The sequence below is a fragment of the Haliotis rufescens genome, unplaced genomic scaffold, assembly GCF_023055435.1.
Source record: "Haliotis rufescens isolate VD_foot unplaced genomic scaffold, xgHalRufe1.0.p SCAF_6, whole genome shotgun sequence".
Lineage (NCBI taxonomy): Eukaryota > Metazoa > Mollusca > Gastropoda > Lepetellida > Haliotidae > Haliotis > Haliotis rufescens.
In genome coordinates, this window is record NW_025964334.1 from 57,864,719 (window position 1) to 57,891,358 (window position 26,640).

Genomic DNA, 26,640 nt, shown 5'->3' on the forward strand with positions numbered 1-26,640 from the left:
CTTACACATACCTACAGTAAGAGCTTCATAAAATACACATTTAACCGCTCAGTTGATCCAGCACAATGCTTTCATAAAACTCATTCATCCAAACACAAACGCAAAACATAAATTGAAAACAAACCAGTACCACCAGTTCATGTCGTTTTATTGCATAGCTAACATATTTACAGCTAAGCTTATTCTAGCTATCTACAACCGAATGCTTGATCATTCCTGTATCAAAACAGAATAATTTATGTCAATACACTGTCTTAGACAAAATAGCCTCTGTACAATAAATCTCTATGTAACATGGCACAGTGGGGGCATCAAACCACAACTCCCCCCAGTTCTAGCAGCAACAACCAATTCAGTATTTCTCATTCTTTCTTCTGAAATAAAGACCTGAAAAGATGCATTCATGTTCTTCCAAATTCTAAATGCCTAACAAAGACCATGTGTATGACATCTGTCCCCAGTGGCAGTAAGAGAAATATACCTACCACAAGTCAAGTAACGTACCTGTTTTTGTATTATACTACTCAAAAGAAGTTAAGGCCCACTGTTTATTTCATATTATAGTGAATATGTCATGGTGGATTAAAAAGTAATCTGAAAGAATCAGGTGGTCCTTAACTTCTTTTGAGTAGTATATGTACCTGTAGCATAAAAACTGACTTAATGAACATTTCTCAGTGAGTTTGGATAACAGTTGTTCAGGCCAGGGAGATGTCTCAACTCACAATACCAACAATAAAATATAATAATTTCTTCTTAGGAAATTACGAGAAACAAGTACTGAGTCTGTTGAGGCAACCACCTGGTGATTGGAGCCACCTCACAAAGTAGACGGACATCTTATTTATACAAAAACTCTCCACAGAAATCTGCACTGCAGCTAGATGAACACCACCAGTCAGCCCCTCCCATGTGTGAGTGGTGAGTTGAGTGGTGAGTTGAGTGGTGAGTTGAGTGGGTGAGTTGATGGGGCTCTAGGTTACAGAGGTTAGCAAGTCCGGAGCAGGCAAACCATTGCAGCATTGTTACAGGCCATCCATACACGGGTGTGATGTCAGTAAGCATGAATGGGCCCATCTGCACAAAGTGACCTTAGCCATAATTACTGAAAACCTAACTTACAGTACAAGGCTCCATTTCACAAAACGAGTGTAGCACTACAACTGCCTTGAGCCCCCTACCTAAAGATTGACATACGACTGTTGTAGTATTAGGATTGTAGTGATTGAGGGCCCTGTTTCACAAAGCAGTCATAGGCCACGACTGTTTTATTCCAAGGCCTGCAGTTGGGCACAAAAAAGTTTAAGAGGTGTGTTTTGTTGGACATGAATTATTACAAACAAATCCTAAAAAAACATTTGCTATCTGTGACCTGTTTCACAAAGTAATCTTTGCACTATGACACAATTCTAATCTTACATTCTAACACCAGTCATACCACCAAGCTCACTTCAATGTCACAAACCTCTCAGCTTTAAGACTAAGGTCAGTCGTATTCGATAGTCAAAACATTCTAATAACAGTCATAGCATCATCAATATTGCATCAACTTCGGAACTTAATCACAAACTTACGTACACGAGTCAGTTTAACTGCTATGCTTAACAGAAACTGATGAACAATGTAGCAATTCAATAGGTCTATCAACTCCGAGCACAAACCACCTTCAGTTGTAACACTAAAAGCAGTCAGTACAAGTCATAATTCCTATACTTACACAAACACAACATACGACAGTCGTAGCGCAAAGATCACTTTGTGAAGCAGGACCAAGACAAGAACTGAAAGATCTTCCTTTGTGGTCACCATTGGTTACCAACACACAGCATCGTGGCCTGGGTCCATATTCACAAAGCAATTCCAGAACTTCAGCAATCGCAATTAAAATATCTTAACAGACATACAACAGTTATAAAACTAAGATCGCTTTGTGAACCTGGTCCTTCATTAACAAGCACTTGCAAATCAGTACCTACAATATGTCAGTGGTGATCGGTGAGGGTAAAATGGCATCATGGGTGGGGCTGACAAGTTGCAGCAGTTCTATGGATCACAGTGGAATCACCATAATGGGAGGAAAACTTCACACAACCGGGCGGTGTCATTACATCGATGAACTGATGGATGATTAAAATATACTACTCAAAAGAAGTTAAGGACCACCCAAGTCTTTCACATGATGAAAAGTAATCTGACGTGCCATGTTAAGGACCATCCAATTTTTTTCATGTTAAATGTACTAAAGATAATCTGTCATGCCAGGACTGATTAACTATAGTAACATGTAGGAATTGATTGGTCCTTAACTTCTTTCGAGAAGTATAACTGAAACTGACTAACGTGATGTGTTTAGACAGGCAGTTGCACAGGGCTACTGATCTCTCTGCATCATGGGACATTTCCTGACCTATGCTTCCACAGTTCTAAGCTGATTAGTAAGAGTAACAAGGGCACTTGTTGTGTCAGCTATCAAATCATAACACTCAGCTCATGAAGTACTGTACATCATAGCATCATACAAGACTTTTAAACAAGTTTAGAGTGAGTGAGTATGGTTTTACGCCGCTGTTAGCAATATTCCAGCAATGTCACGGCGGGGACACCAGAAATGGGCTTCACACATTGTACCCATGTTGGGAATCGAACCCAGGTCTTCGGCGTGATAAGCGAACGCTTTAACAACTAGGCTACCCGAACTCCCCAATATGTTTGGAAAAATAAGAAAAGTTATAGCATTAGCATCTTTGAAATGATAAAAGAGAAGGTTTCTAAAGAAGGGGTGCCCTAATTGTAAGTGTCCTGTGTTTCTGGCAGACGATCTGACCCATCTTTAAACTTAATCCCTGTGTGAAACACTGACTTAATATTAGTAGAGGGACGATACACCAATGCATCGGTGGATTGCGGTTTTTCACTTCTCGATACACAGTATCGAACACGGTCACAAACAAAGTAAAAAGTATCGATTCTTACCATAAGTGTTTTCTTGAATAACACCAAACACTAATTACTAGTGAAAATGAGTACTGAAAACGTAAATAATTTCATTCATTGTGCCATACCTGACACTGCCAACTGTTAATCATTAGTGTGCCAGGTATTTGGCAATCCTGTCTATGAAAAAGATGGCTTACGCACCACAGTGCACATGCAAGTTTCGCGATACATATCGCATCGTGAGCAAGGTATCGTGATGCGTATCAGATTGCACAGCTGGTGTATCGTCCCAGCCCTAGTGAATATGTTGCCATGATGGTCAATTCTCTGTCAGCCTTTACACCACGTCCTCCGCGACCAGCTGTGCCTACTGCTCCAGTCTGTTGGACTACAACAATTAGGCTCACATCACGGCCACTATCCTGACTCTCAGGAGTTGGGTGTAATGTCGTGCTGAACACTAGTTCCGTGTCAGTTTCAGTTCAGTCGCATCTGGCGACATCCACGGCACAGGAATGTGGCTGATAAACTAAGGATTATAATCAGGGCCAACAGGATCTGACCTCTCGACCACAGACCCTGGCATGATTAAGAGTGGCCAAGACCTCTTGGTCAGCCATGAAGCGGTGTTAACAAATCCTAATTACAGAGTACAGTTTCCATAGATCCATGTCTTCTTATCATAATACATTCACAATCAGCCTAAACCATGTAAGACTCTAGTCCTATGGATTATCTATGCTAAAGGTCAATCTATGGCAAGCTTTGCCATGTGAAGTAGGCTTGTAAAATAGCAGATGTGAGTGAGTGAGTATGGTTTTAAGCTGCTTTTAGCAATATTCCAGCAATATCACAGTGGGGGGCCCCAGAAATAGGCTTCACATATTGTACCCATGTGTGGAATTGACTGTGACTTCGCCGTGACAAGTGAAGGCTTTAGTTGTTGGATTCTATAACACTCCACTCAGCAATATTCCAGCTATAAGATGGAGGTCTATAAATAATCAAGTCTGGACCAGGCAATCCAGTGATTCATGGTCATTGATCAATACAAATGGGTTATGCTGACATGCATCAACCAAGGCAGTAAGCCTGACCACCCAATACCAATACAACCACCCTCTTATGACAAGCATGGGCTGCTGCATGTTACGTATTGAAAGTGGAACTATTAATGACGACTAATGTAAAGGTCAGACAGTCACTGTGGTCGTACTCAAATATTTCCCCAAAATGATCATCACGTTATTGAAAGACACAAATGAACAAGGTAAAAGAACATCTAGCACGTCATGTTGGCTCCACAGAGCGATAAACACGAACAGCGTCTAAATGAACCAATAATGGACATGAAGTTGAAAATATTCAATGTTATTTTCCATGAATGTAAAATGATTTCATTACAATAATATCCTTCCCTTTCAAATTAAAAACAAATAGAAAATGAATCTCATCTGTAATAAACAGATAATTGCAAACAATTGTTACATTGTCCATGACAGCAATTAATAATTATGACAATATTAGAAAGGAGTAGGATACATAGCCATGCATACAACAAGAAATGGGTGGTTATAATGAGGGTCGCTCAACATTCTCTTGTTTTTTTGTCTAGTTGTCCCAGGAACACTAAAAGAGTTGTGTCTTAATTTTAGAGTTCATTAAGAGCATATTTAAAGATGTCTAAAAGTAATATATCACCATCAATGCTTCTGTGAGGATCATGTTGTAGATGGGGTATATGTAATAGCACAGACAAAGGGTTTCGACAGGGAGGTTATCGTATGCGAGTGTCGTACCTGTTACAATGACATCAGCTTGTAGTAATTTGATAGTTACTGAATCAAAAACATAAAAAACAGACAAAAGAATTTCTACCAATGTGTGAGGAATCAAGTGTTACTACTTCTGTGCACATATTAGTGTGTCCTGGACTGGTGGATATAGAAGTTATCTACCAGTACATTGTCCAGGGCTGAAACCCACCATATCCATCGAGCCACTCTAACGGGTGGCATATATATAGGGCTACCGACGTTGTTAGCTGTTGAACAGCAGTGTGATGTACAGAGTGAGTGAGTGGCTTGGGTTTGATGCTGCTTTTCACAATAGAAGAAACAGGGTGGAGATAATAAGAGACTACCTCTTGGGAGCCAGCCTAGGCATTGCTCATGGCAAGCTGACACTCTATCCAGTATTCACTACACAATTACAATTGAAACAAAATTGCAAAGAAAGAATTCAAGATTTTTTTACTCCTTTGAATGTAACAAAACAATTCTCATCAACTTTTCACACACATTCTCAAAATCATTACAGCATGTTTTCATGATAATGGCCTGAATCGGCCTGCTCCCAACTATCAGTCTGGATGAATATTCTACAGGTGGATCATGTCAAGCAGGGACCATACAACCAAGGTGATATATAATGTCAAACAAAATCCTCCTAGCTAGTAAATTACAGCAACACAAAAAAGCTTAAATCCAAGGATGCAAGAGGATGAAGGCTTAATGACATGCAGATATAAGTGAAGGAACACCATAAACTAGTTCAGTGAACCCCCATTGTTTCAGTGAGTCCACAGTAGAACCATGTACAGCCAGAACAATAAATGCTTTCATTTTACAGACAAGTGCACTGGAAATTAAATTTAAACAAAATTAACAATGTTCTTTCTTTCTTGTTTGTAATTTCTAAAATAAACTCAGAGCTTTTCAGAAAACAATTCAGGCATGCTGCTATTTTAGTGAGAATGAGACCAGGAAAATCTGTTCCAGAAGAAAACTAAACTTGTCTGGCCTTGCACAGTGATGGTTCTAGACAGAGAAGACTGTGATCTTGCACTGCTTGCTGTTGGTGGGGTGGAAAGACACACTAGGGAGTACAGTTTTACGCCACTTTTAGCAATATTCCAGCATATCACAGCGGGCACCCCAGAAATGGGCTTCACACATTGTACCAGGATTCAAACCCAGAATCTGGTGTCCCCAAGGGATGCAACTCCACATAGCGAATAGCAGCGTCTTGGACTGGTCCACCTGTGCCCCTTATAAACCAAGCAAGATGGTACAAGTAGCATACTTCAGACACATAAAAAAACTTGAAGCATTCAAGTATATCCTGAATAAAGTCCTACTTTTCCAGCCAGTGTATCATCTGACACTCTTCTGAATACATTTAAACAGAACTGAATTATAGGCAATAGAAAGAAGATATCATAGGGGTAACGCTATTTTTCGCGACATTATCATTTGCAGAAGCCCGAGGTCTTCCATTAACTGCCTGACGAAGGAGCTACCGTTATTATAGCTAAAATGGATGGAATTTGTTATCAAATAAAAAGAAACAATATCAGTCTTGAAACATTAACTGCAATCAACACGAATGTCACTGACCCACTTTCACAAATATGGAAACGTCATAGAACAAACCAGATGACATCACTATTGAAAGTGATGTCACCTATCCCATCCCTATGACGTCACCTAACAACAGGCGTGATAATGGCCCGTCGTCAAGCAATATGAGGGCATTATCAAGTTACAGTAACCCGCTCATTTATGATAACATGCGGGCGTTTAATTCTATCCATTTTAGCTACAATACTGTACAAAATATATGTATTTCACATTGGTAATTGAATGTATACTAGTCGGCTGGTATTCTCGAGCCTCCAGCTGATATGGAAATGTTATTGACAGATTGACAATTGATATGGTCTGCAGTGTCTGTCTGGTAATAGAAAACAGACAACTTGTGATGAAGAAACATTTTCATGAGCATTACTCTAATTCTTGGACAAAGTAACATTAGTTTACTCAAAGAAGGGGAAGGTTCCTCCTCATGGCCATGCAATCTGCTAGTTCAATGCCTGGAGTAGTGCAAACCTAACCTTTACATAACATCGGTATCATAACTCTCATCAAAACATTTTCAAAATATTTCCTTTTTGAATTGAGTGAATAGAGTTTTACGCCACTTTTAAGAATATCAGTGTCAAATGAATATTTCTAAATATCACGATGAAAATGGTAGTAACTTAGTGATCAAATACAAAATGCAGAGATATCAACTTATTACTCAGGGAACAGCAAACATGATATGAACAATACGTCTGGGATCCCAGGGGAATATGGATCTTCATCGACAAGTTTGGCACTTTACTGGTTGGCTGGTGGGCCAATATCAGAGTGAGTGAGTGAGTGAGTGGTTTAATGCTGTTATATCACAGCATCATACCTTACAGTCCATACATTTTACCAAGGCTGAAATCAAACCCAGGCCTTCAGAAATGACAAGCCAACGCTTCTACCACTACCACCCACCTTAATTCTTTCCAAGTAGTTATTCATTTTTGGTAAGTCCTTTCATCAGTATTTTTCAGTTTGCATCTGTGAAACTGGTAAGAAAGTAAGCTAGTGTCCCTTGTGTTTGTGGGATGACATTCTGACCTGATAGTTATGTGGAGCTCAAGGAAATGGCAGACGTTTGCAGCATCAGCTTTATAAAAATTGTACTTTGTAGCAAATCCTATTTATTTAATGTAAGAATGTAAGACCTAATTACATGATGTTGGTGAATTAGATAAAGTTGTGTTTGATCAACTCTTAACATGATTCAGTTGCGTAGGAGTTCTTCTTACATTTTTCTACACGAGGGCATTAGCAACCACTGACTTATCAGAATATTTCCACTGAAGACAGTGACTATCCATATTTACTCTACAAAACACTATCCTCTGACTCATCACACATGCTACTCAACATCTGATACAGAAACTCAGCTACTCCATACTGTAACAAAGCCAAGAGAAAACATTTGACGAAAGAATAAAGTTAAAAATAAATGCATCAGTTTTATAGAAATATTGAATACTGTTCAAATGACAATGTCTCCAAGAACCTTCAGTCTAACCCTGGAAAGAATGTCCCTATAAAGTGCTGAGTGGTATACACATTAAGGTAGAAATGTAACAAGACTTGAACATGCTTAAACTTTTCATACCTCTCTTTTCCAGCTCACTTCTACAAACCAACTGTTATATTTGTACTGTCCATAAAACACTGGTTCTGGTGAACTGGACATCAGTGCTATTTATGCATCAATCACTTAATCACAGCTAGTATATAGGTCACAGGTCCATGAAGGTAACTGACAACCATCCAAGTTTTAATCAGGAAATATATTAGGAAACCGCAATGCATGCTGGTATAGCCACCTGGTACAGTCATGTAACCAATAGCAACATATGCTTGTCCACAGACAACAGACTTTAATACCTTTTGCAAGATATAATCCCTTAAAAAAATATGTCTCTTTCACCGTCTTAAATTAAAGCATTATACAAAGAGATACTTTTGTATATTTCCATCATTTAAAACACTGCTTAGTTTCCTCATAATTCTACACAGGGAGATGTTGTCGACAGAACACACTGATATTGACTCAGTACCGTCTGTGCTCCATACATTTAGGAATTGCATGACAAAATTAAATATAGTATTTGAACTTACTTTCCAGCCTAAGGCCAGACATGTATGTTTATTTTTTGGGGCTACAGATTTTTGGCCCCAAAATTCAGGATGTAGGCAGAAAAACATATCACCCTTTTCTAATATGTTTCTTATTTCCTCAATGTGTTAAGTAGTTAACAAAAAAGTGGGAGTGGGTGTCATAGGGAAAGAAACAAGTTTAGAGTAACCTCCCTTCCATTCCAGACCCAAATCCGTCACAATATTCGTTGTTTTGAAGGTTAACGATAAATTTTCAACAGATTTTAATTATAGCATTTCAAAGTTTTTAATCATATGGAGGATGAGTTGTAGATGGAATAACCAAAAATGCTTTTCATTTTTTAATTTATTTTCACATTTCAATTTTTTGGGAGTTGGCAGATTTGGAAACCAAGCTTAAAAAAAGTCTGGCCTTTAAAAGATCATGACACCTTCCCACAAAGTAACGTACTGCTAAAGCAAGAGTAATCCTATACTTTAGCACAGACCTACAGCAGTCGTAGCTCCGAGATAATGTGTGGAACGGGGTCAAGATTTGTGTCCATGAAGCTGACAATAACCCCATCTTAAAAACTCAATGCAGATCCAATATAAGATTAAAGCAAGCATGGTGAATATTCCAATTACAGTATGCAACTGGTTTCCCTTCTGGAATAACATGGTCCTAGTTTCTGGGGGTGTAACGATAGGGTGACACATCTCCATACTATGCCGTAGTCAAGACGCTCACTTCAAGGCAGATACAACACAGTGAATGTGTTTAGTTTGTTCAGCCACAACACACAAGGCTATGTCCTCAAACATGAATACATCTCAATAATCATTAATACACCATCATGGTGTATCGTGATATGTATTCTGTTGGAACTCTTATCATGATAAGTACAATCTCATTCCAATCAGCTCCTAGTCCTCGCTACGGATAAGCAAAGATCTGAGGACATCCCTGACATCCATGTCAGAATGAACTTTCATCTGACCAATCAATGCGTCGCTTACCTGATCATGAAATTGACAGTCGGAATGTGATTTCTGATCGTGCATAATCAAAAGATTTAACAAGGGGTATTCCGAACAACAGTTATGACTGAATCCATACAATCTAGGCCATGTATTAACCATTCCAGAATGTTTGTTTGTTCCGTTTTCAAATTTTTAATTTTTTCATTGAGAATTTGTCAAAATATGTTTCAAATCATAGTTGCCAGTTTGAAACTAGTGCCATAAAGCACGAAAAAGCTGCCTTCTGATTGGCTAATGTGGACTTCTTGTCAGTCATTCCATTGGTCGATCAAAATTTGCGCAAGTTGGTCGACGTGACCCGTAATGGGATGTCCTCAGATCTTTGTTTAGCCGTAGCAAGAACTAAGATCTGATTTTAATGAGATTGTGATATGTTACGCATCACAGCCCTGCTCCACCACACTCTTGGTCCTGCAACTGTCCTATCTTTCAGTCTAACTCAAAGTGGCAAATACACAACATACATGTTCCTGGTGGCCTGGTACTGACCTATCAACCTTGCAACCAACAATGGTTTTCCGTGGCTCAGTGTTCGACAAATACGATCTCTACCACACAAATGACAGTAAACATAAAACAGGACTAGCAATGATAAAAGTTCTCGGACAGGCTAGTGGACAAAATGAATTGCAAGCTCCTGATTAAGCTTCCTTTAACTGAATTAGGAGTACCCGGTAGAACCTTTTTCAATTTTGTAGGTATCTAGAGATTCAGGATGGTTTTACGCTGCCCTTAGCAATATTTATTTACATCGAGAAAGGGGACACAAGAAAAGGATTTAATACATTGTACTCAAGTGAGGAAGCAAACCAAGGCCTTTGGCATGATGAGCTAATACTTTAACCACTAGCCTAATCCACCACCCTTAGTTACCTAGTAGCCTAGGTAAGGATAAGATTTATGGACCTGGTCCAGCTGGTAACATGACAAAATTGTGTTTGTCGAAACCCTGAATGAGATTTTTTATTCATGTCTCCCTCCTCAGTCATTAATATCAAGGACATTAATCAGTCCATACCAACAGTTTTCCCAGGGATGTTGCATGTTATTTGGGCCAGGATCTGGTTGTGGAACCGGTCACTTTATCGTTACCCCCACACTCTATTTGTCTCTCCCCTCCCCATGAGAGCCAGGGTTATTTTGAGGTATATGCACCCACCGATAATGTGATCAGCCGGTCAACTGCACCGTCCGTGGACGTCTAGATCAAATGTACAATATAATCTTACAAGTCTATGTACAACGATGATATCAAACAGTAGTGTCTCCAGCAGATCCCTTTATCTTTCACAGACGGATATTGTAACATTAATTCCAAGGTTGCCATGGTCTGCGAACAGTTGTGCGATGTTGGTGTCAAACACCAGGCAGTCACTGCTCATGATTGCTGACTGGATGCCGTCGTGAATGCTTCGTGGAGTTGCCTCCCATGTCAGACGTCTCCGATGACCGTTTAGTTCTAGTCTGCAAAACATTCAAACATATTAGTTTTTTAGATGTTGACCCTAGCACACATATGAAAGAAGTGCGGTTTTCCCGCCTTTAGCGAGTGCAGATGCACTGGGCACTTTTATCTGCACTGAGGTTTGTTTGTTGTTTACTGACGCACTCAACAATATTTCAGCTACGTGTAAATAATGGAGTCTGGACCAGACAAATCAGTGATTGACATGATGAGCAGCAATCTATGCAATTGGGATACGATGACATGCTTCAGCCAAGTCACCAGACAGTGAAGATAACTTCTGTTGCAAATCTAAGGATTTTTATAGTCTGACGACAGCAAAGGTACAGGATTATGGCAATAATTTAATAGAGAAAGGACAGGGTTCATGCGTAATGTGTAATGTGTAATGTGTTATGTGTAAATGTTGAGAATGGACGCAGAAAAAGAATAACGTACAATAATATTCATTTGACCTACAGCGCATCAAGAGCAGTTATGGGAGTCTGTCATTTCAGCGATGAAACATGGCCTTACTCTCCATCACCACTGATTCATTCCAGACTCTAAAGTAATTATCAAAATGTACAGTTCACAACATCATTTCAATAGGACCCTCATATTGCCTGCAAGGACCCTTCAAATTACTTGTTGAGGGTCCCCTGGACCCCCACTGTTACAAGTCAAGGTAAAACTCAGGAACAGTACTCGTAGGAATAATATTACTTCATCATGTTCATGAACAATGTTTCAAACAAGATGAAGAATCTTTGTTATTTTTGTTATTTCAATAACGATAGGCTTGGGGTCCCGACACCAAGAATGTGCTTCACAGAATGCATCCACGAGGTCAAATATACTACTGACAAGAAATAAAGGAACTGTAGTGATGATAAATGTCTGAAAAATTTATTTTTTGCGTGTAAATCGAACTCTGGTGTGTCTACCAAGCTGGGCGATACATGCACTACACCTTAATGGCAAATGTTTGATTAACCTGCGTATGGTTGCCCTTGGTATTGCCTGTCATTCCACCTCAGGAGCAACCACAAGCTGAGCCATATTGGCGGTTGCTGGGTCTCTGGCCTATACACTCTGCCCGAGAACATCCCACAGATGCTCTATTGGGGACATGTCAGGGGATTCCGCCCGAGAACATCCCACAGATGCTCTATTAGGGACATGTCAGGGGATGCAGCCCGAGAACATCCCACAGATGCTCTATTGGGGACATGTCAGGGGACTCCGCCCGAGAACATCCCACAGATGCTCTATTAGGGACATGTCAGGGGATGCAGCCCGAGAACATCCCACAGATGCTCTATTGGGGACATGTCAGGGGACTCCGCCCGAGAACAACCTCCAGATGCTCTATTAGGGACATGTCAGGGGACTCCGCCCGAGAACATCCCACAGAAGCTCTACTGGGGACATGTCAGGGGACTCCGCCCGAGAACATCCCACAGATGCTCTATTAGGGACATGTCAGGGGACTCCGCCCGAGAACATCCCACAGATGCTCTATTAGGGACATGTCAGGGGACTCCGCCCGAGAACATCCCACAGATGCTCTATTGGGGACATGTCAGGGGACTCCGCCCGAGAACATCCCACAGATGCTCTATTAGGGACATGTCAGGGGACTCCGCCCAAGAACATCCCACAGATGCTCTTTTAGGGACATGTCAGGGGATGCAGCCCGAGAACATCCCACAGATGCTCTATTAGGGACATGTCAGGGGATGCAGCCCGAGAACATCCCACAGATGCTCTATTGGGTACATGTCAGGGGATGCAGCCCGAGAACATCCCACAGATGCTCTATTGGGGACATGTCAGGGGACTCTGCCCGAGAACATCCCACAGATGCTCTATTGGGGACATGTCAGGGGACTCCGCCCGAGAACATCCCACAGATGCTCTATTGGGGACATGTCAGGGGATGCAGCCCGAGAACATCCCACAGATGCTCTATTGGGGACATGTCAGGGGATGCAGCTGTCAGGGGATGCAGCTGGCCAGTCTACTTCCATTCACAATAACCAATTCAGTTCGCCTGTCATGTGTGATTTCGCCACACACCATGACACTAACGCCCCCACACCAATCAGGGTCAAGAATTGTTGCCCTGACATACCTCTCACCGCTTTGTCGCCAACAACATTTTCTGCCATCTGTGAATCAGAGGCAAAATGTTGATTCCCCTGTAAACATGGTGTAACGCCACTGGCTTACAGCCCGTCACAGGTTACCCTATGCTAAGCAGTTAGGGTCACACCCTTCACATGATGCCTGGCTTTCAGGCGGAGGACTGCATAGAGCCAGTTATTAATGGCAGATGTTGATATTTGCCTTCCTACAGAATTCTCTATTGATAACAGGAGCAATTTAAATCTACTGCGTAGTACAATTAATGTCATGAGACGATCTTGTCTAGGTGTCGTTTTTAAGCCCTGCCACACCAGGTCTCATTGCAACCCAACCTGTTCTAAAAAAACTTCTTTTTTATTTGCCAAATAATCGGATAATTTGGGAAAGTGATGTCCCCTCCTCAATCGTACTAACAATAAGCCATTTTGTCTGTTCTTTGAGATACTGTCTCAGAGGCATCATAAGCGTGTGCTCAATTCAATTGCAGTATTGATTGTGGGTTCCCTATAGACGCACACACTTTTTTTTCTGTGTGCACGTGCATCACGTGCTGTTCATGAATGACGTGAAATTTCATTGTGGTTAAATGTTGTGTTCAGATGCAATGCCACGCTATTGTAAATGTACACCTCAACGATAGCTACATTCAAATCATTAGTTCCCCTTATTTTTGTCAGTAGCATGTTTTAGGTTTAACAGTTTTGATCAATCTCCCCTCTTTCATCAAGCTACAGAATGCTGGGTACCCATTCTACTAGCGGTGAAACGATACAGCAAGGTCCTGATACGCATATTTACGTCAAATCGCATGGAAACTTCTTGACAATAAATATTTCAGAGCAGGTTCAAAAGGAAAAGCTAGCTGTAGGCATATGTGCGGAAGGGTTATTTTTAGTAGCGAACTTGAAATTCTAATAACTGGTGCTTTATCTGACAAGACAAAAACGTCAGGAGTCATAAAATGAGTAGTAAGTAATTTATTTTAGCAAGTGTACCGTCTTGTATCGATACAAAGAAAAACATATCACCGATGTATCGTTTCACCCTACATTATACCCCATGTCCCAAACTCATCGGTTCAAATTATCGTTCCATTTGAAGTCACTTGGGTTCCTGTTATTATTGGCAAAGTTTACATAAGTGACAAGTTGTAATGAAATTATGAATTTCAGAAATGAGCAACTAATTCTTGTGATAGAAAAGGTTTTGTGACAATAAAGGGGTGGGCCATAGCAACATCGAAAGAACGCATGCACTACATCGAGGTATGGATCGCAATTCATGAATCATTATTGCAATATACCGTGGTATGGATCGCAATTCATGAATCATTATTGCAATATATCGTGGTATGGATCGCAATTCATGAATCATTATTGCAATATATCGTGGTATGGATCGCAATTCATGAATCATTATTGCAATATATCGTGGTATGGATCGCAATTCATGAATCATTATTGCAATGTATCATGGTATGGATCACAATTCATGAATCATTATTGCAATGTATCGTGGTATGGATCGCAATTCATGAATCATTTTTGCAACATGTGGCATGGGTCGCAATTCATGAATCATTATTGCAATATATCGTGGTATGGATCACAATTCATGAATCATTATTGCAATATATCATGGTATGGATCGCAATTCATGAATCATTATTGCAACATGTGGTATGGATCGCAATTCATGAATCATTATTGCACTACATCGTGGTATGGATCACAATTCATGAATCATTATTGCAATATATCGTGGTATGGATCGCAATTCATGAATCATAATGGCAATATATTGTGGTACGGATAGCAATTCATTAATCATTATTACAATATATTGTAGTCCGGATAGCAATTCATGAATCATTATTACAATATATTGTGGTATGGATAGCAAGTCATGAATCATTATTACAATATATTGTAGTCCGGATAGCAATTCATAAATCATTATTGCAATATATTGTAATACGAAATCATTACATACCTGTATGCAAAGTTTTCAGCTTGTTTCCGTGTTCCTATTAACTGTACAATGGCATAAAACATCTGTAATCCATCATATTTTTCTTGTTTTTCCAGCACTAGCATAAAGTTCTGACCAAAGCATGACTGCATCATCACCCAGTCTACTGCCCCGGGCAGGTTGATGTCTGTAGCCAGGAACACAATATCTTCACCTGCAACAAACACAGCATGCGTCAGCTGGTCATATTGGGCTGCCAAAAACTACATCACATGGTTTCGAATTTGAGAAACCTTTAACAATACTTGGCAGTTGTATATATTTAAGTGTGGATATGCAGACTCATCGTGCCCTGTGGTTGCATACTGACTACTGATCGTGTACTGACTCACCCTAAAGTGTTGTGTACTGACTCACCCTGTAGTGTTGTGTAATGCCTACACTGGTGTACTCACTCACCCTATAGTACAGCGTACTGACTCACCCTGTAGTATGGTGCACTGACTGTACTATGGTATACTGACTCACCTTATAGTGTGGTGTACTGACTCACCCTGTAGCGTACTGACTCACCTTATAGTGTGGTGTACTGACTCACCCTGTAGTGTTGTGTGCTGACTCACCCTGTAGTGGGGTGCACTGACTCACCCTGTAGTGGGGTGTACTGACACCATGTAGTGTGGCGCACTGACTCACCCTGTAGTGTGGTGTACTGGCTACAGTGGTGTACTGACTCACCCTGTAGTGTGGCGCACTGACTCACCCTGTAGTGTGGTGTACTGACTCACCCTCTGGTGTGGTGCACTGACTCACCCTCTGGTGTGGTGTACTGACTCACCCTGTAGTGGGGTGCACTGACTCACCCTGTAGTGTGGTGTACTGACTCACCCTCTGGTGTGGTGCACTGACTCACCCTGTAGTGTGGTGTACTGACTCACCTTCTGGTGTGGTGCACTGACTCACCTTCTGGTGTGGTGCACTGACTCACCCTGTAGTGTGGTGTACTGACTCACCCTGTAGTGTGGTGTACTGACTCACCCTCTGGTGTGGTGTACTGACTCACCCTGTAGTGTGGTTATACTCTTGTGAGACTGCATGAGGTGAGGCATCACATTCTCCAGGGATCCCTGCCACTTGCACGATGCTCCAGGACACGGACAGGTGTATGGCCTGCATCAACAACAACATGCTCACTACAACACAGCACTGGCTAACCCTGGTGTTCGCAGTGAAGGCGTCAAGGGGTAATTGAGGTTTGCTCCAGTAGTATTGGAGTCCTGGGACACATTCAGTCTTATCCTTTAACCCGACGGTCTATGACAAGGACCCCATGAATATCATGCGTTATCTCAAACACCGCCAGTAACATTTTGAAACTGCCACAAGGGTTTTTGTTTTTTCATATTGTGCTACTGGACTTGCCAGTATAATCATGATAATCACAGTGACTGTAATCACTAGAACCTGTGGGGTTCTGGGTAAGAATTTAGGTCCCCAGCAACCTATGAATGTCAAAAGTGGATCAGGAGGTCAGGTTTGCTGACTTGGCTGGTGTACGTCATCGTATTGCAATTGCATAGAATGATGTTCGTGATGTCCATCACAGGATTGTGTGGTTCTCATATGATTATTTACAGGCTGCCATAAAATAGCCGGAATATTGCTGAGTGTGGCATGAAACAACAAACAACAAAAACATAAGCACTGTGTGCAGAGTACCTACAATGACCAAGAATCCTTATAGAGATAACCACAGCAGTTGAACATCCCCATTACCTGAATGTTTAGGACAAAAACACTTAAGAACCTAAGGTTTGTGACTGACCTGAATTCACATGTTTCTTCATGGTCTGTCTTTTCTGTATGTAACAACGTCATCAAGCAGCCATTGTTGGAATACTTGCAGGGGAAATTCACTGTAGCTGCAACCTTCTCCATGGCTAGGTTCCTGATGTTTCCTGGGAATACAGAGTGAGTGAGTGACTTGGGTTTAACACCACCTTGACCAGTATGTAAAGTGGCATTGAGTCGCTATATGCTGGTGTTCAGCCCCTAATAATAATAATAATAATAATAATAATAATAATAATAATAATATTATATAAAAATAGAGTTTTTAAAAAATAAAAAATAAAATAATAATAATAATAATAATAATTTGCCATAATCCATGGCCGAGAGCATGCTCAAAGTGCTACATTATTACCCAGGTCAAAGGATCAGTGTGCACTCGATTTTCATTCTCAGCTCCCTGGGGAATATACAACCCAAGCTTCCTGTGAGGCGCTATGAGGGTAACAGCCACATTACCATCTAATCCTACTGGGTACTCTCTCAATGCTGGGTGAACGGAGGCACATTTCGAACAAAGTCACTTGGCTTAGGAGACACTACATGTGCTAGCAATGCAAATTGTAGACAAATACCACTTTGGTGACTTCTACATCCAAGGTTATAGGGCTGACACAGCAAGGACCCTATCTGGTCGAATTCTGGAGTCAAGGTGAGGTGAAAAGCATTTAACGCCACGTTCAAAATTCTTGCACTTGTATAAAGATTTGCACGCACATGTGTGTGTGGCCACTTGTACTAGTCACAACTAAAGCAGGTTTATTAGTGCTAGCCCACTGAGATACCATGCCACAGTTTAACATGAATACCCCACTCAGACACAGTACACTGACTCCGAGCGGACCAGTCCTTGTTTTATCCCTTTAATGCTGAGAGCCAGGCAGGGTAAGAGGTACCATTTTTTACTCGCTTTTGGTATGACGTAGCTGAGGATCGAACCACTGAGCGTCGGCACTCCAGGTGGACACTATCCACTAGACCATGGAGGTGGTCATTTGTGTCTCCAGGTGGACACTCTATCCACTAGACCATGGAGGTGGTCATTCGTGTCTCCAGGTGGACACTCTATCCACTAGACCTTGGAGGTGGTCATTTGTGTCTCCAGGTTGACACTATACTCTAGACCTTGAAGATGGTCTTTTGGGTCTCCAGGTGGACACTCTATCCACTAGACCATGGAGGTGGTCATTTGTGTCTCCAGGTGGACACTCTATCCACTAGACCTTGGAGGTGGTCATTTATGTCTCCAGGTGGACACTCTATCCACTAAACCTTGGAGGTGGTCATTTGTGTCTCCAGGTGGACACTCTATCCACTAGACCATGGAGGTGGTCATTTGTGTCTCCAGGTGGACACTCTATCCACTAGACCTTGGAGGTGGTCATTTGTGTCTCCAGGTTGACACTATACTCTAGACCTTGAAGATGGTCTTTTGGGTCTCCAGGTGGACACTCTATCCACTAGACCATGGAGGTGGTCTTTTGGGTCTCCAGGTGGACACTCTATCCTCTAGACCATGGAGGTGGTCATTTGTGTCTCCAGGTGGACACTCTATCCACTAGACCTTGGAGGTGGTCATTTGTGTCTCCAGGTGGACACTCTATCCACTAGACCATGGAGGTGGTCATTTGTGTCTCCAGGTGGACACTCTATCCACTAGACCATGGAGGTGGTCATTTGTGTCTCCAGGTGGACACTGTATCCACTAGACCATGGAGGTGGTAATTTGTGTCTCCAGGTGGACACTCTGTCCACTAGACCATGGAGGTGGTCATTTGTGTCTCCAGGTTGACACTCTATCCACTAGACCATGGAGGTGGTCATTTGTGTCTCCAGGTGGACACTCTATCCACTAGACCATGGAGGTGGTCATTTTAGATTCAAACCAATGATTAGTACATTCTGTTTGTGTTACATTTGTCTAGGAATGCCAAGTTGCAAACATTTAGACCACTTTGCTTAAAGTACCACCTGGATATGCAGTTAATACATATATCATCCCAGCTATCATGTATCTGCTGTATACACCACCACTGAGTGAGTAGCTAACAGATAAGTCCATGTTTTCCTGGTTAAATATCATAATGTATAACCTCCTCATTCACCTGCCATCTTATCAGTCACACAAAATATAGATAAATGTACAATCAATTAATTTATCAGTTGACTGAACTGACATCATTCCTCTGCAGCAGCAAGGGGGATATATTGTGTACTGCTCATTATTTGAAGCAAAGCACATTCAACAAAACATAATACCCATCTAACAAAGAAAAAGCTATACTATCTGCATAGGTTTATAGTATTTTATAAATATCTAGTTCTAATAAAGCCATATTGATTACTAGACCAAAAGATTCTCAATTGGAACAAAGGATATCCATGACAACGTCATCAAGAGTGTTAACTTCAAAAGTAACTACCATATTCGACGTAATAAGCGCCTCGCTCCAATAAGCGCCCACTGCGATATTTGCTATAATGAACAATCCCAATTAGCACCCCTTCCGATTGATCAATGTACACAAGACGTATTTAATTGTGCATAATACGCACTCATGTGTCATATGCACCCTTAGTTATGGGCAATTAAATTCTGGAAAATATATTTGCTGTACATACTACGGACATACTTTTCTTCTGTATCATTTCAGGCTGTCAGCATAAACCACGAAATTTACGATCTTTCAACTGTTTTTTTCTCTCACCAAAATTATAATCTAATAAGAGCCCCCTATTTCTGATTTTGAGAGCGCCCCAGGTGCTTATTATGTCGAATACGGTAATAGTTTTTCCCTATTTGCCTGGCCTTGCACTTGGTTAAGATCCTAGATAAATCTCTGACCATACATCGGTAGAAGCTAACATTTTCAGTCCCCTAGTCCTCATAATGATAACATATAGCGAAACCTTTAAAAATGGCAAATTTCTCTACTAATCCTTGTGATACCTAAAGTAATGGGCAATTTGGCAAGGACTTTAGGACCCGTGCAAATTTCTACCGCTGACAAACTCACCAAGAGGTCCTCGGCATGTTGGACAAGAAGCCAGTTTCTGACGACACGTCTGGCACACGATATGACCACTTTGACATTGCATGATGGGAGGAAGTGCATAGTCGAAGCAGACGGGGCATTCGAAGTAGCTGGCGAGGTCGTTATTGTTGGCATTTACTGAAAGTAAGAGAGGTTGAAGATAAGCGGAGGAAATAAGAGAGGATATCCACAATGGTACCAAAATGAGCAATGGTTGTACGTTTAACAGCTATGAGACATGGGGGTTTAGTTAACTCAAAGAGAGATATATGTTGATCATCTTGGAAGCCAAGATTTAATCTCAGAGTGCAGGAAAAGGAGTTTCAGGGGTGAGTAGTTCTAAAATTTTCAGAGCCCCGCTAGGTGGTTAGATAAATCTCAGGTACGGACACTTTTCAGCTAACACCATTTAGTTGTATGCCAGTTAGTTTGAAGAAGGGCCAGTAACTTTAAAGGAGCAAGGCCTGCTGGCTACATACAAATTTGTTGTTAAATATACCCTTGTTGTCACAGCAACAGATGTAAGGACTGAAGCATGTGGCATGATCGTTAATTGTTCTCGCTGGTGACCAAAACAAAGCATAGACATTATATATGGCTTTAAGTGTATCAACACACAAGAGATTAAGATGACATTCCTGGCCATATTTCTTTAGGTTAACTTTTTTAAGTAACAGTGGAAGAGTGGGAGGTTCAGGGGACACAGGTTCAGTTATGAGAAGAGTTCTCATGTCCAGTTTGGTTTAATTAAGAGTGAGCAAGCAGTGAATTGTCAACATCCCTTACTTCTGAAAATACAACATGGTCCATCTTCCCGAGGCAAGGGAGTTAACAGACTAAAAAAGTCCAGTTTCCACCCTTGCAGAACTAGGTAGGAATTTCGGAGTTACAATTTGGCTAGACTAACGAGTCTATGCATAATCTAATCGAAATCGCGTGACGAACTTGACATCCAGTGTAAACAACATGGATTTAAATAGGAGGGACATAGAAGGGACTTAACTCATAACTGCCACTGGTGGCACTATGATTGATCCACACAATTCTAGCCAAGTTAATCAAGGAAGTAAACTGGACTTTTATAGTCATTTAATGCCCTTGCCTCAGAAGATGAACACTGTCATACACATAACTAAACTGATTTAAATAAGAGTGAGCTATGTGATGAAGCAAGTGTGTTATGCTTATGCCGCTTGACAAGTTGAACAACATTTTAGTCCACTGAATCATGATCATCAGATCCTGGGACTTGATGCGTCATGATGTCCTAAGACTGGACTCACATGGCGGGGCGAGTCCACGTCCTTTCCCTCCGGACGTAGGCTGCCTGTTCATCATCAGGGTTTCTGCGATCTGCAAACAATCAGTCCTAGGTCAGCACAATAACAAACTTCAAGACATGCATAGCAGGAAATAACAGGCCCAACCCAATTCAAGTAATATAAACAGATTTGTAGATCATGCTTACAGAATGTATTTCCTTATGATCAGGAGGTTCATTTATCTTACAATATTACATTACCAGCAAAACAAACAAAGTAAACTTCAAAGAAATACAACCATAATAAATTCTAACAAACAAATTTCATAAACAACCAGCAATGGTCTCTAAGTTTATACCCTAGAAATGACATGGCCGCTATGGCTTGCATGTGTCAGCCTTGGGACTCCATGCTCTGCATCATATTTGGATAATTTTGTATTGACTGTTACATTTTACATCACATTTACTTTGTGATATTTTGCAAATGCAAAATTACTAATAAAAAGGATACACACTTATTAAACAAATGACAGTATAGATCCATGGTATTGTATTCTTATTGTCTATAGTATATGGTACACTTCACATGCATGATGTCTCATACTAAACTGAATATACCGGTATATCGTCAGTGTGTGACAAACATATTCATCAGCCAAGAGTTTTCTAGTAAGCCTTCAACTGTTCGCAAGTATTTCTTTCACTATTTTGTACAATATAAGAAATCATAATATATCAGAACCAGAATCAACTATACTAATAAATAATCAGAATACCAAAGACAGAGCAGCTCACCCTTGGCGTCAATGTGTTGAAATGATCATGTTCAAGTGAGTGATGAACTTTAACACACAATAAACTGATTGAACAGAAGATGAATAATGATATTAGTGTTATTAGATCATGTAGACTGACTTCTGCACAAATGAAAGTTTTAATATCATAAATACAAGATGCCATTTAGCATGTTTAGAATTTGTTAAAAAGAAAAGCTAAACTAAACATTAACCCACATCTGATTTCATTAAAGGTGAGGTGAGGTGAAATTGGGTTTCATGTCGTATCCAAGATTATTGCACTTATATAGCGATGTGCAAGCACAAGTGTGTGTGTGTGTGTGGCTGCTTGTACTTGTCCGGACTAATGCCAATTAATAGTGCTAGCTCACTGAGATACCATGCCGCACTCGGACACAGTATACTGACTCTGAGCCGTCCAGTCCTTGTTTTAGCCCCTTAATGCAGAGTGCCAGACAGGGTAACAAGTACCATCTTTTAACGTCTTTTGGAATGAGGCGGCTGGGGATCGAACCCTCGACCTGCTGCTCTCCGGGCTGACACTCTACCACTAGACCACGGAGGCCGTCGATTTCATTAAAACAATATGTCAGAAGTAAAATATGTAAGATGTACTGAGACAAAAGTTTAGCATAAAGTAGGTATTCTTTGAAAAATAGAAGTATCTATAAATTAAAAACCCAATTTTGTTGCCATGGTTGTAGGCAGGGACATATTGAACATGGGCTGGTTTGTTTTCAGTGCAGTGCTAATCTTTGCAAACTGACGGCCGATGGATGACGGGCATGAACCCAAGGCAAAACCTCACACTGACGATGTCAAGATGAGCTCAAAACAGAAACCAATTGACATCATGAAGAAGCACTACAAAGCAAAATAGCAAATAATTATGGTACAACTAAATATTGATGGGAAAGAGAAGTGCAGTAATGTACAAATGCTTTCATATTAATCATGATTACTTGATAATCATGACAACAACCACAGCATTCAGCGTAGATAGAGCAACTTTGTAGACAGTTATCACAATGTGCATCACATGATAAACAGTGCAGAAACACCACAAGATTTACTTCCACCTCCAAACGGCATGGCAGACAAAGCCAGCATTTAGAAACTAAGGCCTGATATTCGTTAAACATGGTATCTATTTAAGCCTCATAAAAGAATAATTCTATATTTGCTTAAGTCATGTGTGGACTAATAATGCTAATGACAGCATGAATATATGAAATTCAAATTATTTACGGCTGCTTCAGATTTTCAAACTGTTACTAGTACCCCTTCAACACAAATCGACCAATGATGGTTAACAAACCTGTTAAATATCAAGGTTGGTATTTTGGTATGGTTATACATAGGTGCAGATACAATACAACTTGTGGATACAACTTTATGCATTAAGATACAACTTTTGGATAACTCAAAAGGAGGTAAAATATTACAGAAGTATGTGATATTTACTAGTAAAGGATCATAAGTGTTTGTCATCTATAGATATCAAGCAGTAGTTTGAATACTTTTCGTTCAGATTTTAAGTTACGTTTAAAGCTGCTTTACATAGTTTTTTTAGTTATTTCATGCTTGTTAAATGAGTAATAATCAACTTTACATTACTTTCCATAATTAGTAATGATTAGATTACAGCAGTTCTAATTCTTTAAGTGACATTTCGAAGTTGTAAGGATGAACAAGGGAGAGAGTTCTATGGACATAAAACTTCTTTATTAAACAGTTATAGTATCTACACTGATATGTTGCATCCATGTTTTAATAAATTAGTTGTATATCCATAGAACTATCTCCCTTGTTCAGGAATTTTGTTAAAAGACAGAACCTCCCATTTCACATTCAGCATCAACTTATTATTCTAGCTCCATATCCTGAAGATAATGCCTTAATCATCATAATATGGATCGTGATTTTTTTACTTCTCGATACAAGTATTGATCACACTCACATAATAAGTATAAAATATCCATTCTTACTTTAAACGTGTACTTTTATAACTGTTACACCAAACATGAATTAGTGGGGAAAATGTAAATATTTTCATCCATTGTGCAATACTTGACACACCCAGCAGGAAATTATCAGAGTGCCAGGTTTTTGGCCATCTTGTCTATGAAAAGATGGTTACCCACCAGATATAAGAGCTCATGCTGGTTTCGTGATATGTATCGGATCGCACAGTTGGTTATTAGTCCCAGCCCTATATCTTACCATATCTATGATATCAGAACCTGTCCACACATCTTCCCTAGTAGTCATGTTAGTAGGACTATTCTCTCTTATCACAAGCCAAGAGGCGTGACAGCAAAACATTATTTTGACTTTGTAAAATACGGTCCCCAGAGGTATTATGTGGGATCAAACATCCAAACAACAGAGATGTATGAACTCGGACCATAGAGCAAGAAGTCTGCACTTACAATTTCTCAGACCAGCAGAAGTGTAGAGGTAACATATAATACCTTACCTTCAATTTCCTATCAGGAGACTTCATTACACATGCATGTAGATTGAAAAGGATTAAGAAAATTGTTATGTCATAAAGATTATGACACAGACTAAAATAAGGAACTGAAAAGGTAAGTTATTCTCACGTAGATCATATTGATCTCAAACTACTTTCTGTCGATCACAACACCGATACAACTATCAGCTCCGTTTCTACACCAAACGTATCACTGACAGATATACTATATGTGTGTACAGGAAGATTAAAAAGAAATGTGAAATAATTGATCAGATCTGAATAAAATCATATGCGCTAATCACAAATGAGTCACGAAAACATAGTTCAGGAATAGGATGCTAGGTTTTCCTATTGACACTTTGTTTACCTTTGCTTTACAACGCAATACTATCGCCTGTAAATGTATCAGCTGAGCTGCATATTGGAGAATATCTGTCAATATCATCAGATAAGATGCCAAGTTCGATTGATGTAAACACAATGCTCTCCTAAATATCTGAGCTTGCTCAACGAAAACATTGGAACGGGAACATGGCGGCAGAAATGCTCACTTGTCACGGCCTTTGGCGCAATAACATCGTGATGGCTAGAATATATTTAAGTATTTTCTGATTACAAAATCACTGAATAATATAGCTGCAATACTTGACCCACCGTGGCCTCCACTATGATGGTTTAGGTGGACAATTTTGACAGACGAATAAAGGGTCAGTGTTCCCCTGAATCTGTACAATACGTCATCACAAATTGCGTATCACAATATTTAGGCAGCGCCATCATCGGCAATTTATATCTCAAAGAGAGATAACTCCACGAGCACCTGTCCTAAGGTTCATTGAATTGCTGCGAGTAAAGAACCATAGGTTCGAATACCAGCGAATTTATCTTTAATCAAATAATTTTCACATTGAAATACCCAAGCTTTGTCTTAATTTGAAAATATACAAATATCTTGTAACAACATAATGGCCATAATTTATTTACGGTTCGTCAAAGAACGTGTGAGTGTGTGTAAATATTTATCTTATGTCTATAAATGTATTGAACAAAATCTGCAGACGTAGCATAATTATTTTCTGAAACTTCAGCGTGTAGACATACATGGGCATACCATCATACCATCTTCGGAAACTGACAAAATAGTAATTTATTTTAAATGGAAACAACCAGAAACACCTTCTCACAATTCAATTATTCGTTTATGAATTTGACCCGCGGTGACGCAGAAGGATAGACTAACATGTAGACTCTGAAATGAACATGTTTTACATAAAAATATCCAGTTCTTAAATTATAGTTATGAAATATTATAAAAAGGGGCCCAGAGACTTTCTTCATTCCCGATACTGCAGTAATCTAGACTTGCTAAACATTATAGTCTTGCTTGGGCTCTATTGGATATATTTGTTTCAGGGTCTGTACGAGAGACTAGCGGAAGGACATTTGCACGAGTAAGAAATTATTAGTCATGGTTATGTTTTGCATGATTATGTGAATACAATCTCCATCATATTGTGTTGTTTTGTGACGTTGTTTTGAACAGTATTTCAGCCCGGGGTGAAGCACTTTGGTGAACACGAACACGGGTATGGTGCTGACAAACCTACGAACATTATCAGGACGACTATTGGTTTCCAAATCACGATCATATTTTTTAGCATGCCTAAGGGACGCAACTCTGCACAGAGAATTGCTGAATGGGCCACCCATTCCCCGATTCAACAGGTAGGTTGGAAGATGGGACGGGAGGTGTTTATGCAGGTGAACTGTATCTGGATATCAAAGCCTGGACTTGACCCAACCTTAAAGTAAATACCTTGTTCTCGTGTACCAGTTGTCATCCACATACTTTAGGTGACATCAAGATGACATCCTACCGAGTGGCGACGACGTCATTTTGGTCGCCGATGACAACTTCCGATGACAAGATGTTATTTTCTATTGACAGTGAGCTTCCATCATCCCGAGACACCTTCTCCTACCTAGGCGTTAAGTTTACTCACGCGAGCTGGTCGGTTTTGAACAGCATGTCAGTGGTATCGCGGCGTAGAAGGTTGAACGTCTGAAGTGATGGAAGTCTTTGACATTTATAACTTTATTTTTGTTTTTGTTTTGTTTAACGTCACACTCAGCAATATTCTAGCTATATGACGGTTGTTTAAATGATCGCGT

The 26,640-nt window shown here is 40.2% G+C and overlaps 1 protein-coding gene across 3 annotated transcripts; it reads right to left on the bottom strand.

Moving 5' to 3' along the window:
• Positions 1-131: 131 nt before the first annotated feature.
• On the bottom strand, positions 132-25,230 carry LOC124143159 (E3 ubiquitin-protein ligase SIAH1-like). 3 transcript variants are annotated; one of them, XM_046512007.2, is made up of 7 exons: positions 25,123-25,230; positions 21,212-21,281; positions 19,911-20,066; positions 16,868-17,000; positions 16,106-16,212; positions 15,064-15,256; positions 132-10,940 (listed from the first exon to the last, which is right to left on the bottom strand). In XM_046512007.2, the coding sequence occupies exons 2-7, from the start codon at positions 21,264-21,266 to the stop codon at positions 10,757-10,759; spliced, it is 828 nt and encodes a 275-aa protein (XP_046367963.1). In that variant the 5' UTR covers positions 21,267-21,281; positions 25,123-25,230; the 3' UTR covers positions 132-10,756. The 3 variants fall into 3 exon arrangements, with proteins under 3 accessions (XP_046367963.1, XP_046367964.1, XP_046367962.1); XM_046512008.2 differs by lacking the exon at positions 25,123-25,230 and adding an exon at positions 25,020-25,119; XM_046512006.2 differs by lacking the exon at positions 25,123-25,230 and adding an exon at positions 24,836-25,013.
• Between the last annotated feature and the right edge of the window lie 1,410 nt (positions 25,231-26,640).

Bases quoted from the DNA above. Each gene is read 5' to 3' on its own strand.
- LOC124143159 (XM_046512006.2), bottom strand. From the start codon at position 24,913: ATGATATTGACAGATATTCTCCAATATGCAGCTCAGCTGATACATTTA. The intron at 15,257-16,105 runs GTGAGTCAGTAC...TGTTTGTTGCAG, and splicing joins GAGTATAACCACACTACAGG to GTGAAGATATTGTGTTCCTG. The intron at 10,941-15,063 runs GTATGTAATGAT...AATGTTTTGCAG, and splicing joins GCTGAAAACTTTGCATACAG to ACTAGAACTAAACGGTCATC.